The 16,616-nt window shown below is 50.8% G+C and overlaps 3 protein-coding genes across 3 annotated transcripts; 2 read left to right on the plus strand and 1 right to left on the minus strand.

Annotated features, from left to right (window-relative positions):
- Positions 1 to 6,407: 6,407 nt before the first annotated feature.
- THITE_2113774 (uncharacterized protein) lies at positions 6,408 to 8,528 on the plus strand. Its single transcript, XM_003652318.1, has 4 exons — positions 6,408 to 6,714; positions 7,052 to 7,186; positions 7,254 to 7,599; positions 7,674 to 8,528. Exons 2-4 carry the CDS (start codon positions 7,063 to 7,065, stop codon positions 8,518 to 8,520), a joined length of 1,317 nt encoding a protein of 438 aa, XP_003652366.1. The 5' UTR covers positions 6,408 to 6,714; positions 7,052 to 7,062; the 3' UTR covers positions 8,521 to 8,528.
- An 868-nt stretch (positions 8,529 to 9,396) lies between these two features.
- On the plus strand, positions 9,397 to 13,618 carry THITE_2113779 (uncharacterized protein). The gene is made up of 3 exons (XM_003652319.1): positions 9,397 to 10,682; positions 10,773 to 11,166; positions 11,219 to 13,618. The coding sequence occupies exons 1-3, from the start codon at positions 9,690 to 9,692 to the stop codon at positions 13,441 to 13,443; spliced, it is 3,612 nt and encodes a 1,203-aa protein (XP_003652367.1). The 5' UTR covers positions 9,397 to 9,689; the 3' UTR covers positions 13,444 to 13,618.
- On the minus strand, positions 13,618 to 15,271 carry THITE_2113782 (uncharacterized protein). Its single transcript, XM_003652320.1, has one exon. The coding sequence runs from the start codon at positions 15,140 to 15,142 to the stop codon at positions 13,793 to 13,795; it is 1,350 nt and encodes a 449-aa protein (XP_003652368.1). The 5' UTR covers positions 15,143 to 15,271; the 3' UTR covers positions 13,618 to 13,792.
- Between the last annotated feature and the right edge of the window lie 1,345 nt (positions 15,272 to 16,616).

A 16,616-nucleotide genomic window follows, 5' to 3' on the forward strand; every position in this document is an offset into this window, starting at 1 on the left:
AAGGTATAACCTTTAAATCGATATCCTACTTCTATGCCTAGAGCTTGTATATAGTATATCCTTTAATACCAATGACACTAGTATTGTCGTCCTACCTAATCTTGCAAATAGATAACCAAAATTAGCGTTTTACCTAGCATTTAAAGTGAATAAGCTTATTGTATATACTATTATATATCTTATATATAAGAGGAGTTATAAAAAGCTTTTTATTATACTTGTCTTTGATGATTAGTAGCTAGTTCAAGCCGTTAAATGCTCTTAGAAAATCGAATAGGTTCTAAGAGACCCTCTAAAATAGGCGTAGTAACGGCTTTGATAGTAGGCAGTATAAAATAACCTATTCTATATATACTTGTATATATACTTTACATTCTAGTCTATAAGGCCTACGAATCTATATACCTTTAGCGTTTAAAACAAGATGTTTTAACGCCTTTAAACTTAGATAACTAGCTCTAATATATCAGATAGTAGCTAGGTCTTCTATTTCTATAAGCGGGTCCTTTAAGGGCCTACCCCCCCTAAAGTTCTTTACAACTATAGCGTTTATAGTTATAAGTCTAGCAAAGCTTCTAGGGAACGCTCTAAGAGTATTTGAGTAGGAGGAAAGAGCGTTATATTGTAAGAAGGTTGAGTTGAACTTCTTAACTAGTTACCTAAGTATAATACTCTTTTTTAACGTTCTTTAACGTAGTATATAATCTAGACTATAGTACTAAGCGCCCTATACTCAGAGGCGTTTTTTAGAGACGATATTAACGTAAAAGCCTTCTATGATAATAATGTTGTCTATAATAAGGTCCTTAGTATTTAGGCTATATACGCTATTTAAAACGTTTTTAACGATCTATTTATTATAGCTAGAGATAGAGAAGGATATAGTACTAGCCTTAATAGTTTTACCGCTTGTCTTAACGAATATACTAGAGATAAGGAGAGCTCTATTATTAATAAGATTAACCACTTTATAGTTGTTAAACAGAATATATTTACTAAGTAGATATAGGCTAAACTTAAGAGATATAAATACACTATACGCTTCTTTAAGCTTGCTTATAATTGTTAGATCGATAATAGTATATACTTAGAGCGCTTTTAAAAATAAGGGACTTATACCACTATTAGAACTAGCAGCCTTAGCATTTAATAATATATTTTAGATCTTCTAGCTAAGCTTTTTAAGCTCTATCCAAAGGTCGTTCCAACGCTCTTTAGCAATTCGTTAGTATACTCCGTTCACTATGTCATTTAGAAGCGTTATACCATTTAGGAATTCCCCTATTAGAGTATACCGAAGTTGCTAACACTCTAAAAGAAGCTACTAGTAGCAACGAGTCTTCGATATATATAGGTAGTCACGGTTTTTCTTACGCTTCTAACTGCTCTTCTAACCGTTCTACACTCCTAGAAGTATAGGGTAGGTTCTAGGCTTTGGATAGACTACCGTTTTAGCCTAGAGGATCGCTTTAAACAAGAAAGCTAAGTCGAAGAGAGTTAGTCCTTTCCTACTAAGCTTCTTAACTACGCTAATGTCCTTCAATATATAGGTCGCCTACTTAGGATCTAAGCGCTTCTATATAGTTTTAAAGAACGTAGTAACGGCTATTATATTAGTAACTATAGCGATATTAGCCACCCTTATATAATGAAGGATTAAAATGTACTTAAGAATCTAGGTCCTAAGCTCGATGCTGCTCTAGCTACCTCTAGCGAATATAGCTATATACTCTTTAGTAAACGCAATAAAGGTAGTGCTATTGGAGGATATAATAATTGTTAATATATAACAATATAAATAACTAATACTAAGCATTCCCTATAGCAAAGCTCTCTCTAAGGGTTCTATAACGTTATAACTACTACAGTACTATAACTTATACCTCGGCAGTTATTAACAGTTAGTAACAGCTGTTAGCCTTCGATAGCAACTGCCAACAGCTGTTGACCTTGACAGTTGACAGCGGCTGAGATGGAATCTGGATAAGTGGATCTAAGTTATTGGATCCGAGCTGTTGGAATTGATGCATCTGATTCGAGCTGTTGGATCGGAGCCGTTCAGATCCGAGTATATAGATACTGAACGTTATACCTTGATAACTTAGCTGAATATAGCTAGTGCAGCTCTGTCAAAACGTTTAGTGCGGCTCTAATTAGTTTTGTACGTTATACTTTAATAACTTAGCCAGATATAGCTAGTTCAGCTCCGTTAGAACATCTGGATTAGCTAGATCAGCTGAACCTTAGCCAAATTAGCCAAGGTACGTACCGTAGCTCCAGAACTATAAATACCGCAGTGCCTCCCAGCTCTAGAAGATAAAACCTTGAACTGAATAGATCTTTTGCGAGTTAAACTCGCAGCTTCTGCTTCTTTGATCTATTTTTGCATATGCCGCAACTACCACCTACGCTACGCCATCTCTGTGACGAAGCACAACATCATTAGGGTCCGAAGACCTTATATGCTTGCGATTAGCCATCCTGCTCCAACCTTCTGAACTATCCTCTAAACCCTCTTACCGAGCCATTTACCCTACACCCGCAGGGCACCTTGTAGAACCTCCGATCCTTCTAATACCTCTCGATCGACCTACTCTGCACTTCCAATGCATACCTCTGAACTTGCCCTCCTGTGCTAGCCCTCTCCTTAGCACAATAACAATTTGTCTCTCTAACAAATATAGGCTTATATTACGTTGAATAGTTGTTTATATTCCACTATTGAGCGGGCATTTCCTTTCTCGCTTATATACTAAAGTAGTGCAAAACCTCTACACCAACCTACCCTACCACACCCAGAACCAGGCATACGCGATAGCTTCCAAAGGAATACAGTGTCCCTCTAGACGGATAAAGATAGTGCATATCGAGTAGTGGGAAGGCTGTCTTCTAAGAGGAAGACACATAGCTCAGGTACGTCTAGTGGGATATAGTAGAAAAGATAAAAAACAACGAGAATACAGTCAGAGCTCAATAGCTCGAATACCTATCGTCTAGACAGAGGTAGGACAACAAAAGGAGAGGCTCAATAGCCTTCTTAGAAGGAGGAGAACCACCAACGTAGTGTCAACGAACGTATATTGACAACTGCCTAATATCTTGCTTAATGATGAAGAAGAAGGGCTTAGCCCACTTAAATATATGTGACTAGAGGGTCAGACCTCCCTTGGCAACGAATGCAACGCTCTGAGATAAATAGAAAAATAGAAAAACTGGGTCCCCTATATCTAGGTAGTCTATCACCCTAATCTAATACTCACTAGCTTAGGTGCAGTGTTCTACACAAGCTAGCGGGCTGTAGGGCGGATTTCCTACATCTGTAAAACTCATTTGGCTAGGTTTTCCAAAAAAAAATCGGCTTGCAAGCTTACGAACTAGCTTTAACCAATTACTAGTCCCACTGCCTCTACAGCCCCACCTACTTTAACCCTATATTTGAAAGCCTTACCAACCCTAACTATAAATAGTATATATATAAATATATAGTCTTTTGACTAAGGTATCAATATATATATAAGTTAATCCTATTTTAGTAAAAGTTTAGCTAAGATGCAGCTATTCAAATATAGTAAAGATAGAGTAGGTAGGAGGTGCAGGGTAGGTCGGTTAGGAGATAGTGCAAGGTAGGTCCCTTAGGAGATAACCACCACTACACCAGAGGTGTAAGATAGGTGGCTTAGGGTAACCACCTTACTATAACCACTACTATAGCAATTCTCTAATACGATTTACATAGCCTACTTACTATAGTAGGTTTAACAATATCTAGAGAGCTACTAAAGCTATAGCATCAGTTGCTAAAGCAAGAGTATTAGCTGTTATAGAAGCATTTATTATCTAAAATATAGTAATTTAGACTATATAGAGTTTTTTAATAGTTATATTTTAATAAATAATTATTTTCTATAAAAGTTAAAAGTGTTTATAAACTTAATCTAAGTCTAGAATCTATAAAATACTTAGGTTATTTATAGTAGCATTTAGTTTATATAGTACTAATATTGAAATATTTAATATACTACTTTTATCTATATCTAAAAGTAATAGTTACTTTATTTATATATAAAAGTAGTTAAATTATAATATAAGGAGAGGAGGCGAGGGCACATTAGGTAGCTAAGTGGGAGCTGGAGAGAAGAGAATATAAATCGAAGGAGCTCCTCCCAATAGGTAGGAGGAGAGCTGAGATCTATATATACAAGTGGGAGCTCGGCCCTATAGGCTAGAGCCAGAGCCCCACAGACGCCAGAGCCACAGAGCTATAGACAGGAGGGCCAGTGTAGTACACGACATACCCCCTAGACACACTCCGAAGAGCGAGTCTATAAAAAACGTAAGGTATACTAAGCTATAGATCTAGAGATCCTAACTATAGATCTATCCCTTAAACAAAAGAAAAACAAGTGCTTAACAAGGCTGTCTTAGCTTACGATTATCTCTATTAGCTACGTTAGCTAGAGCTATTGACAAGTTCGTTAATAAAAAAAGTAGTCAAACTGACCTCTATTATCAAGAGTATCGACTATAGTAGTAGTAGTAGTACTTACTATTGTATTACCCTAGCTAGTACTTCTAGGCGTACCATTAGTAATATTGCTATTAGCATTGTCGAAACACTATATTAGAGGCCTCTATTGATATAGTTCCCTTTGTTCTATTATCATTGTTAGCCTAGTAATTAGTAGGGAGACTGCTCTCTTTAAATATATCTAGGCGTTCTTAGCATATAGCTTTAGAAATTGGTTTTAAAGTATAAGGACTATTAGTAGGATCTTCGCTTAAGCCCTAGCCTTTAGTACTCAAGTATTTCTATACTCCCTAATTTAATAGGAGAGTAGGGAGGAGCCTATCTTTCTAGTTCCTTCGATACCCCCTAGTTGTTTAGGGAGCTAGGAACCGTTACTAGGCCCTTAGAGCTACAACTCTAATAGGGTATAGAGCATATACTATACCTAGGAGCTAAGAAACTAAGTATAGAACTATAGGTGCTTAAAACCTATAGTCACTATCATATACCTAGTACCTAATTCTATAGCGCTAGCTAATTAGGAAAGCTATTAGAAACTTAGGTCTTTATAATAAAGCCGAAAAAGGCTATAGGAAGTGTCTTTCTTTATAGAGGTAGGCAATGAAAAAAGATCTTCTAGAATCGCGATATAGGGCCGCCTACTAATCGCTTCCAAAAATGGCTTTAGCATATATACTAGAGCAGGGCCGCCTATCGATCGCTTTTGAAAGTAGCTATAGCGGATACGCTAGTAGCTTAGCGAGCTATAGCTAAGATTATAAAAGGTCAAGAGATTTAAACGCTTTAAGAAAAAGGGGGCTTAAAAAAGAGGTCGAAGGTCAAAGGTCGATAAAGACGTTCTTAATCGTAAGAGGTAAGTACGAGAGAGAGATACTACAATGGTTATAAAAGGCTAGAAGATAGAAGAAAAGAAGAAAAAGATAGCCCTACAAAGAGCCTCCAAGGGTGATTTTAAAGCGCGAACCGGGCTTATAACTAAGGAGAGGAGGCGAGGGCACATTAGGTGGCTGAGCGGGAGCTGAAGAGAAGAGAATGTAGATCGAGGGAGCTCCTCCCAGTAGGTGGGAGGAGAGCTAAGATCTATATACACAAGTGGGAGCTCGGCTCTATAGGCCAGAGCCAGAGCTCCACAGATGCTAGAGCCACAAAGCCATAGATAGGAGGGCCAGTATAGTATATGACATAATATACTAGCCTTATAGTATCTATAGATAAGTATATGATATTTTATTTAACAATCTTAAGGAGAGATAAAGAAAAATATAGGTTATAGTCATTGTGTATAGAGTTTTTAGAGGCTCGAGTATAGAAGGCTCGGACTGATGTTATTCCGGGCGCGAGGCGGGCCCGTCATAGGACCGCTGTGGATCCTAGGCGTAGCCCCATACACCTAGCCTGGGCATAGCTCGGTTCGTAACACGCCCTCGGGTAATCTGTAAAAGAGAACCGTCAAAGAATCGATCTGGTTCCTTGAAGTGGGTCCTTCTCAATTGTCAACCATTCAGACCCACCCTGCTCTGCTTGGCGTCCGCTGCGGGGTAGGTCGAGCATTCAGCTTGCTGATGGAGGGGTTCTTCACGTTCTTCACAGTAGAGGGGCTCGCGAGGAGGGGCAGCCATCTGCTTGACTCTGGAAGAAGAGCGCCTGCAGAAGGCATACTAGTGCTATGTGTTTAAAGTCGATGCAGCAGGGCAGGATGTTGATATGGCTAGTGTACACTAGCTGGGAATTTTGACGCAGTCCCGGGTTCCCCATCGGCCGCCTCCGAAGCGCCGGGGGGAGCTCCGACAACCGGCCTCGCGTTGCTCTGAGCCCCACGCGCTCGCTAGGATCTCTACTCTTTTGGCGAATTCTCCTAGCTGTTTCATCCAGGTCGGGCTGCAGGTAATCCGATTTTTAACATAAGATGTCAGGGCAGGGATGTGGTCTCTGTCATCCCAGAGCTTCCTCCCTCCGATTTGTTGAGATGCTTTGCGGGATGGCGGGCGAATCTGTTAACGGGTACCAACACGGGCGCCTGCACTGTCCGGTCACCCCACCAAAACAAATCCTGCCCCTCCTTCACCTCAGCTTGGTTGGAAACTTTCCCAGCATCACCGACCTCTCGATTTCTTCCCTTCCCTCATCTCCCCTCCGGCAATCCCTCCAACACCATCAAGAGAAACGCCAGCCAAGCTCGACCCCAGGTTCGTGCTGTTCATGTTCTTCATGTTGTTTCCCTCGCCCTTTCATCACTTCGTATCCTGCCTTAGAAGAACGCTGTTGCCCAGCCCGAGCTCCGGCTGGCCATTTCTTTTTGCACGACGAGACTACCTGCTCAAGCTTGCGAGATATCCCAACCGGGCTCCTGCTTAACCCGCTCTTGCAATTGAGCGAATTTTTGTCTCCAAAGACGAGCTGCCTCTCATTGCCAACTGTGTTTGCTAGCCAGCACTCAAACCCCTTCTGTGGCTCCTTCCACAGTTTACCAGCGGACGTCGAGACCGATTTCCTCCGGTGACTCACTGACACTCCCATGGCCAGAGCCGTTAAAAATGACCATCTCCAAGATCCACGCCCGCTACGTCTACGACTCTCGCGGCAATCCCACCGTTGAAGTCGACGTTGTGACGGAGCTTGGCCTCCACCGCGCCATCGTTCCCTCTGGTGCTTCCACCGGTTCGTCCGACCCGACCCGCCGCCTCGTGCTAACAAGGAATGCGATCTGACAGCATCGGTAACACAGGCCAGCACGAGGCTTGCGAGCTCCGCGACGGCGATAAGACCAAGTGGGGCGGCAAGGGCGTCCTCCAGGCCGTCAAGAACGTCAACGAGATCATCGCCCCCGCGATCATCAAGGAAAACATCGACGTCAAGAACCAGACCAAGGTCGACAACTTCCTGATCAGCCTCGATGGCACCCCCAACAAGACTAAGCTCGGCGCCAACGCCATCCTTGGCGTGAGCTTGGCTATTGCCAAGGCTGGCGCTGCCGAGAAGGGTGTCCCTCTCTATGCCCACATTTCGGACCTTGCTGGCACCAAGAAGCCCTATGTCCTCCCTGTTCCCTTCATGAACGTTCTGAACGGAGGGTGAGTCAAGAACGGCCCACGCGGCGGCCCACGCGGGGGACTCGTGGGGCACTTGCTAACCGCGGTTTCCGTAGCTCCCACGCCGGTGGCCGCCTGGCCTTCCAGGAGTTCATGATCGTCCCCTCGGCTGCTCCTTCGTTCTCGGAGGCCATGCGCCAGGGTGCTGAGGTGTACCAGAAGCTGAAGGGCCTTGCCAAGAAGAAGTACGGCCAGTCGGCTGGCAACGTCGGCGATGAGGGCGGTGTTGCGCCCGATATCCAGACTGCTCAGGAGGCGCTCGACCTGATCATGGAGGCCATCGAGCTGGCTGGCTACAAGGGCCAGGTCAAGATCGCCATGGACGTGGCTTCCAGCGAGTTCTACAAGACGGATGTCAAGAAGTACGATCTTGACTTCAAGAACCCCGATAGCGACCCCAGCAAGTGGCTCACGTATGAGGAGCTGGCCAACCTGTACGCCGAGCTCTGCAAGAAGTACCCGATCGTCAGCATCGAGGACCCCTTTGCCGAGGACGACTGGGAGGCCTGGAGCTACTTCTACAAGACGCAGGACATCCAGATTGTCGGCGATGACCTAACCGTCACCAACCCGCTCCGCATCAAGCGGGCCATCGAGCTCAAGGCCGCCAACGCGCTGCTCCTCAAGGTCAACCAGATCGGCACTCTCACCGAGTCCATCCAGGCTGCCAAGGACTCGTACGCCGACGGCTGGGGCGTCATGGTGTCCCACCGCTCTGGTGAGACCGAGGATGTCACGATCTCGGACGTGGTCGTGGGTATCCGCGCCGGCCAGATCAAGACGGGGGCCCCCTGCCGATCCGAGCGTCTCGCCAAGCTCAACCAGATCCTCCGCATCGAGGAGGAGCTCGGTGATAACGCCATCTACGCCGGCGAGAACTTCCGCAAGTCGGTCCAGCTCTAAAATAAACAGACGCGGGTCAAGATTGTAGACTACCGCCTGAGGGACCTGAATCCAAACAGCTGTTTTTGGCGGCTGGTCGGTCAAGGCGTTTGCCCCTGACGAGGTTGATATCGGAATGGCACTTGAAAATGGCGATAATGAGGCTAGAAACGACCAAATAGGAGGCCAACGCAGCCAAGATGCGCCATGTGACTCGGTGACCTCTCGTTATGCCCCTAATTACCGATATCGTGAAAGAAGAGCGCAGTGACCTTGTTACCTCTCGTAGGTACATCTCGGTAAGAGAAGAACGTATGACTGTAGGCAATTTTCAAGAATGAAATTCGCCCAGAGCGTCTTGTCAAAGTTCGCCGAGAGAGATTTCGAGGGGCAGAACACTGTTCGTAAACCAGGTAGCGAACGCCGCCAGTTGGGTTATCCTTAAAGAGGTCCCGCCAAGACTAATTTCGGAACCTACCGCTTACAAATCGCCACAGGGTAAGCAGGGTCGCTACAACTTCGAACAACATCAACAACGAAGAATTGCATAGACTCGTAGTAGCAACTTCGCGAAACCTCAACTAAATCGAAAAAAAAAAAAAAAAAAAAAAAGAAAAGAAAAGAAAAGAAAAGAAGACGAAGTTAACCCGTACCCTAACCTTAACTCGCATCCTAACTATAACCCGAACCCTAACCAGCGGGTGGCTAGCGCCGCCCCCCGTACCCTTAGCGAACTAACCCTTGGCGATACATAGTGCAAACCCCTTGGCGGTCTTGGCGGGGTACTGACGCGAAAAAAACATTGCCAGACAATTGGCCGAAATTTGTCTTGGCGGGACCTCTTTAAGATCGCCAGTTGTCAATAGCTAGTATATAAGGTTGGTTGCTACAGTGATGACGCAGTTTTATTTGGTGAACTGTCCTGGGACAGAAACAGGCAAGCGCGCCAAATTCATTCGTTCGCGACCCGCTCAGTCGCGGTTGTTCACCCTTTTCCAAAGATCAACCGCCTCTCTTTGTCGAGACTCTTCTCAGTTAAATTCCAGTCAGGTAGGCCGACGACGCTACGATCTGACGACGTTTCTGATACTCCGTACTCGCGTTTGCCGTTCTCTCAATACATCTTCCTCTATTTTCACGCCGCGCGCCCCGCGCAGAGCCTGCCGCAGCGGTCGGCCACATCTTGCGCCATGGCCCCTAACGACGACCCCGTCAACTTTGACATCATCGAAGATCACAAGGAGAACATTCAAGCCCTCCCAAGCGGCCGATCTGCCAAGAAGCTGGCCGAACTTTTCTCCCAGTCGCCGCTCCAGCCCCAGTCAACACCATCGCCGCTGGACACCAAGGACGTCAACGACAGCATCCGCGCCAAGTTCGAGGCTGAGATAGCTGCCATTTCCGAGTCTGATGACCCTCTCGATGTCTACGATCGCTATGTGCGCTGGACGCTGGATGCATACCCATCTGCGCAGGCCACGCCCCAGTCCCAACTGCATACGCTGCTCGAGCGTGCCACGAAGGCGTTTGTGAACTCGCCCCAATACAAGAACGACCCGCGCTATCTCAAGATATGGCTACACTATATTAACTTCTTTTCGGATGCGCCTCGCGAAGCGTTTGTCTTTCTGTCGAGACATTCAATCGGCGAAACGCTCGCCCTCTTCTATGAAGAGTACGCCGCGTGGCTCGAGGGCGCTGGCCGCTGGGCTCAGGCCGAGGAAGTTTACAAGCTGGGCATTGAGCGGGAGGCTCGGCCCACCGCACGGTTGTTGCGCAAGTTCGGCGAGTTTGAGCAGCGGCGGGCGCAAAAGGCCGAGGCGGACGGGCCATCCTCGCCTGCCCTACCGGCCACCCGCCCTGCTCTTGCGGCCAAGATCGATCCGTTTGCCGCCGCCTCAGCGGCTCGCGACCCCCAAGCCCCGAGGCCAGGCTCTGGTCTTGGGGGCCAATCATCAAAACCTCCTCGGTCTAAAATGACCATCTTCTCGGACGCAGACGCCGCACCGACGGCGCCGGCGTTGTCGTCGCGAGGGGCGGGATCGAAAGGATGGGATAGCATCGGTTCGCTCGCAGACCGCAAAAAGGAAAACACGATGGAACCCAAGCCTTGGGCTGGAGAGACGCTAAAGGCGGGTGGCAAGAAGAGCAGCGGACCGAAGTTGGCTGTGTTCAGAGATCCGGTAAGTGGCAATCTTTTGTCCCCCCAGGCACAGCAAGATGTTGATCAATACAGGACTAATATGTGGCGATCTGGTGGATTATGTATTCAGTCTATTTCCAAACAGCTGTCGCAATCGCACATTCCTATTCACCATGCCGAGGTCCAGGTGACAGTGAATCCCAGCAACGGCAAAAGAGAGCGCGTATTTGTCGACCTAAGGGCTGTCTATCCCACCCCGGACGAGCCGGGTACGGAGCTGAGCTTTGAGGAGGTATGGGCTGCACGACGTGGCTGGCTCGACCGCGAATGGGAGGATGAGGAACTGCCTTCCTTTGCCGACGAGAACTCCGTGCGAGACGTGAACGCTCTGGCAGACAGCATGTCCCAGAAACTGGTTGTCCACCATGATGTCGTTAGACTCGACGAAAATGGCGCCCCTATTTTCCCGAAGGAGGGCAAATCGAAAAAGAAGAAAGTCATTGAAATCAATGAAACACAAATCAGTCAGTCAACCCTTTGTCGACCTTTGAGAAGTTGTGGCTGACATGCGCGCAGTCAAAGCAAAGCTGGACTCGCCTTCCGGGCCCAAGATAAAGAAGAAGCGGCGGTCCACTGCCGAACCAACAATGACCCTGCATACCAGGGCAGCAACCGACGACATTTACGACATCTTCAATGCGCCACTCAAGCCATCCGGCCGGAAGCAGCTTGACAGCGATGACGAACGCATTTATGAGTCCGATGACTACACTAGCGGTGCGGATAGCACCGTCACCACGACGAACATTCCCACGAGCGAGGCCGGTGACGACGAGGACGACGACGGCGGAGTAGCTGCCGGCGATGAGACGTCGGACGTGAAGAGCGTAACCAGTGAATGGTCAGAATTCTCGATGCAGCGGGGCATCCCGGGCCTTGAGGCGGATGTCGAAGAGCGTGACGAGACTGAGGTGTCCGATCTCATTGACATCGGCGAGCAATCTGGCGAGCTGACCTCAGTCAAGGACGATCAGCAAGAGGAGGATGGCAGCGACCTGGAACCCCCTAGGACGAGAACCAGGTTTGTGCCAATACCTCCGGAAGACTACGTTCCAACGCGACGGCCGTACAGGGACCCGATCGAGGCAGCTAATAACCGCCTCCCGTTTATGACGCCGATAACCGAGAGAACAGAGACATCGCTGGACCTGACTGCAGACCGGAGCCGGTACGGGAAGACGCCGTCTAGGAGACCCAACGGCGAGGTGCTGCGCGAGGACGACGATGTGGATGACGAAGAGAACGTTGATTTGGAGCCGCTGAGCAGTCCACTGCGCGAGATGATTGAAGAGGAAGAGCCCGAAGCAAAGGCCGCCCCGCCGCTGTTCCCAAAACCGAGACCGGGACCAACAGGCAAACCTCTCGCCCCCAAAGTGATGGGGCCCAAGGGTCCAATAATCAAGGATCTCCAGTGCAATCCAGTCGATGAGAGCGTGAGAGCTGAGATTTTGGCCAACATCCAGCCGCCCCTGAGCTCCTACGACGGATTTTTCGACCACCGCAGCGAGAGGAGCGAGAGGGGGGCTGAGATCCGAAAGTTCGCCAAGGCCGCAGGCAAAGGGATCAGGAACAGCACCGACAAGACGGGGAATCTCGGCAGCCCCGTCGTGCTCGAGTTCCCAGGCGTAAAATCGCGATACACGATCAGAAAGGAGCTGGGCGCCGGCGCCTTTGCACCGGTGTACCTGGTTGACAACTCGTGTCCCGACAGCAGCTCATCCGACGATGGAAACCACGGAGACGAGAACGGCCCCGTGGCTCTGATGGGCCGCGGCGCCTTCGCCAGCACACACAGCCGCCGCCACGAGCGCGAGGCGCTCAAGATGGAAGACCCGCCAACGCCCTGGGAATTCTACATGATGCGCCTCGCACACTCCCGACTCGGCCCGCAGCACCGCGCGACCGCGTCCATCTCCCCGGCGCTCGAGATGCACCTCTACCAGGACGAGGGCTTCCTCTTCCTGCCCTTCCACCCGCACGGCACCCTCCTCGACGTGGTCAACCTCTTCCGCGGCGAAGCGTCCGGCGTCATGGACGAGCAGCTGGCCATGTTCTTCTCAATCGAGCTCCTCCGCACCGTCGAGGCGCTGCACGCGAAGCAGATCCTGCACGGCGACATCAAGGCCGACAACTGCCTGCTGCGCCTGGGCGGGTTGAACGGCACCACCAGCGGCGCCAACAGCCAGGAGCAGCAGCAGCAGCTGTCCAGCCAGTGGCGCGCCGACGGCGGGGGCGGCTGGGCCGCGCGCGGCGTCACGCTTATCGACTTCGGCCGCGGCATCGACATGCGCGCGTTCGCGCCCGACGTGCGCTTCGTGGCCGACTGGAAGACCTCGGCGCAGGACTGCGCCGAGATGCGCGAGGGCCGCCCCTGGACCTGGCAGATCGACTACCACGGCCTGGCCGGCACCCTGCACGTGCTGCTCTTCGGCAAGTACATCGAGACGGTGCGGTGCGACGCCGGCGGGCTGGGCACCTCGGGCGCCGGCGGCCGGCGGTACAGGATCCGTGAGAGCCTCAAGAGGTACTGGCAGACGGAGATCTGGGCCGAGTGCTTCGACCTGCTGCTGAATCCGGGCGCGCACGTGGAGGGCGAGCAGGGCGGCAAGATGCCTGTCTTGCGCGGGATGAGAGCGGTCAGGGAGAAGATGGAACGCTGGCTGGAGGCGAACTGCGAGAGGGGGGTTGGGCTGAGGGGGTTGATGGCGAAGGTCGAGGCGTGGGCCAAGGGGCGGAAGTGAATTTATGTTTGTTTATGGTCGGGTTTCCTTTCCGTTTCATATTTTTATTGGCTTGATATGTTGATGATATCTTTTGGCGTCGGCAGAGGAATGGACATGAGGCGTTGAAGCATGGCTGAATTTGGGTATCATTATCATTCCTGTCTTTCTTTGGGGGACGCTGGGTGATCAGTCTGTCCGAACCCGGCTCCCTTTCTGCCCTATCCTGTAGAGCTCCTCCAGTTATGCATGTACACACGGCGTGATTCTCCGCCTGACGTATCCCCTTACCACCCAGTCAAAAGCAAATTAGATATGGACGCCGAGATGCATGGCGATGGTGAACAAAAGAGGGTTTCACCTCCTCCATCTAGTCGCTCTCGTCGTACGAGTCCTCATCCGTCTTCTTTTTGCCCTTCTTGCCTTTGGTGCCCTTCTTGGCGTCCTTTTCCGCCTTCTTGTCGACCTGAAGCTGGATCTTTTGCCTTTCCGCAGCCCCCTTCGCCTGCAGCTCCGCCTCCTTCTCCCTGAACTCGGCGCTCTCGACGTCCATCCCGATCAGACTCTCGAGCAGCTTGATCTCGTCCGCCCAGATCTGCTTGTTCTCCACCGTCTTGCCGTCCGGGCCCTTCTCGTCGATGGGCGTCTCCAGCACCATCGGCATGCCCTGCAGCGGCGCGTGGTTCATGATGTTGTGGAACGCCCGCAGGCCCAGGAAGCCGGTGCCGATGTTGGCGTGCAGGTCGCGATGGGAGTTGAAGGGCGCCTTGCTGTCGTTGAGGTGGAACGCGCGCAGGTACTTAAGCCCCACGACCGAATCGAACTCGGCCATGGTCTTGGCGAAGGCCTCGGGAGTGCGCAGGTCGTACCCGGCCGCGAAGGCGTGGCACGTGTCGATGCACACGCCCACGCGCGACTTGTCCTCGACGAGCGCGATGATGTCGCGCAGGTCTTCGAAGCGCGAGCCGACCACGTTGCCGCTGCCGCACATGTTCTCGATCAGGGTGACCACGGTGGAGGTGGCCTTGTGAGCCTTGTTGAGCTGCTCGGCGATGCGCGCGCAGGCCGAGTCCATGGTGGTGCCGCCGGTTGAGCCCGGGTGGAAGTTGTAAAGGCCAATGCCCAGGGCTTCGCACCGCTGGAGGTCGTCGACGAAGTTGTCGTAGGCCTGGGTGGCTTTGGCCGCGTCGGCCTGGGCGAGGTTGACGAGGTACGAGCCGTGCGGGAGGATGTGCTTGCGCGCGTCGTAGCCGTGCTGCTCAAGCATGGCGTGGAATTGCGTCTTGGCCTCGTCGGCAAGAGGCGGGCTCGTCCATTTCCGCTGCGATTTGAGGAAGAGGGCGAAGGCGTTGGCGCCGATGTGCGCGGCGTTCTGGATCGCGTTCTGCACACCGCCGGCACCAGAGACGTGAGCGCCAATGTGCATGGCGTGTTTGAGCGAGGTGACGGCGGTCCGGGCTGCCAGCGGCATGGTGTCGTCGACGTCCTTTTTGGAGGCGGCTTTGCGTTTCTTGACTGCTGGCTTCGTCCCCCCGTCGTTCTCTTCGACGGGATCGATGTTTTCGGCGTCTTCGCCGTCGGCTTCAGGCTCGATGCGGGCGGCTTTTCGCTTGGGAGTTTTTGTGTCGACTTCGACCTTGGACTCGGATTCGCCCTGGGCCACGGCCGCCGTCGCCTTCGTCTTCGCCTGTGCTGCCTTGCGGGATGACTGCCGCACCATTGTGGCGGTGGAAAGTGCCCGTCCGAATCAATTGGCGGAGATTGTCGCGGATGAGGCCGTTGTGTCGGTTCGCCTTCTCACCACAGGAGCTCGAGTTGCCCTGTGGCGCCTCGAGTACACGGTGCGGGCCTTGGTGGTCCCTGCGCCAGGGTCAAGAACGCGCTGTCTTCATCGAGTCGAGCCGCGACCTCACGTGCCTACGGGGCCATCCATTAATGGAAGGCACCTCTGGATTACACTACACTAAAGCAATCCATCGCGTACCTGCCTACCTGTTTGGAAAACATGGAGGTGGAATTCAAGCCTCCTGTTCAAATGCAAGATCGATCACCAAAGGGCAGTCCATCCGTAACTCGGATGGTTGGCACGGGCGGCCCTGATTGATCTGGATGGTCTGCAGCTCTAAACAGAGTGGGCTGAGAAGATCAGTTTACAAAGAGCAGTGTTGTGCACCACAGTTACCTACCTAGGTGAACACCCAATACGCATTTGCCTACGGAGCACATGTGAAGGCATTTCCAGCGTCCTCCTGAATACAACTGCCATACTTCTTAGCGCGCCACCAGCTGCACCATGAATTCCACCACCGTTGCCGAGGCAAGAGGAACATGGCTGACTTATATTTGGTGACGTACAGTACGGGCAGTCCTTCGGATGAGCTGCCGATACAGTAGTTAGCGTCCCGAGCTGCCTCAGCTGACGCATTAGTGTACTTCCGTTGTTTGCGTCAACTCTTTGTTGAATGGCCATCAACCAGGCAGCATGGTCGGAGCTCTCTCCCAAGTCGGCCGTGTTGCCGTTCTACTCTCCGAAGTGCGGAACGTTTCCGCTTTTTTCAGGTTTTATCATGTCACATTCGGCTTTATTCTGTACTTGGCATTGTCTCGCCGTTTCCTGCATCGTCCTGGCCCGTCGCGGTTATTTCTGGCGACAGACGACCTTTTGGGGCCTCCATATCCTCTTGAGCGTCCACTGTGCAGGTGATCGTCCTTCGCCCCCATCCTGCGCTTGGTGCCGCCCACCAAGAACATCGGGGGATTTCTCAGGGTTCTCAGGGACGCTCAGGGTTGGGGGCTGACGTGCTATTTTTGTGAGTTCAAGCTACTACAGTAATTGTCTTCAGGCAATTACTGTGCTTTGATACTGTGTGCGTCAACCTCCCTACCAGCCAAGTGGAATGTCACCTCACCAAAACCCCATTCGAAATCGCAGGTGGGCGAACAAGGGCAGGCCGGTGGGTCAGGACACAGTAATCCGTGCACAACATCCCGTGAGGCATGACAGCGAGTCGACGGAATACATACAATCCTTACCTCGACATCAAATGGGTTGCGGCTCGACAATCGGTCCCTTCCCCTAGGTTATCTAATTACGCAGTAAACGGGCGGCAGACCGGCGCAGCCCAAACTCCAGAAGAGTCTCGGCCGGCCGATTTCTCCATCACCGCTTCAATAAAGGAAGGACAAGGGGGCAT

This window comes from Thermothielavioides terrestris, chromosome 2 (assembly GCF_000226115.1).
Source record: "Thermothielavioides terrestris NRRL 8126 chromosome 2, complete sequence".
NCBI lineage: Eukaryota > Fungi > Ascomycota > Sordariomycetes > Sordariales > Chaetomiaceae > Thermothielavioides > Thermothielavioides terrestris.

Coding starts and splice junctions, on each gene's coding strand:
- THITE_2113779 (XM_003652319.1), top strand. CDS start 9,690: ATGGCCCCTAACGACGACCCCGTCAACTTTGACATCATCGAAGATCAC. Junction 10,683..10,772: donor TGGCTGTGTTCAGAGATCCG/GTAAGTGGCAAT, acceptor TTATGTATTCAG/TCTATTTCCAAACAGCTGTC. Junction 11,167..11,218: donor AATCAATGAAACACAAATCA/GTCAGTCAACCC, acceptor ACATGCGCGCAG/TCAAAGCAAAGCTGGACTCG.
- THITE_2113782 (XM_003652320.1), bottom strand. CDS start 15,142: ATGGTGCGGCAGTCATCCCGCAAGGCAGCACAGGCGAAGACGAAGGCG.
- THITE_2113774 (XM_003652318.1), top strand. CDS start 7,063: ATGACCATCTCCAAGATCCACGCCCGCTACGTCTACGACTCTCGCGGC. Junction 7,187..7,253: donor TCCCTCTGGTGCTTCCACCG/GTTCGTCCGACC, acceptor TCGGTAACACAG/GCCAGCACGAGGCTTGCGAG. Junction 7,600..7,673: donor ATGAACGTTCTGAACGGAGG/GTGAGTCAAGAA, acceptor CGGTTTCCGTAG/CTCCCACGCCGGTGGCCGCC.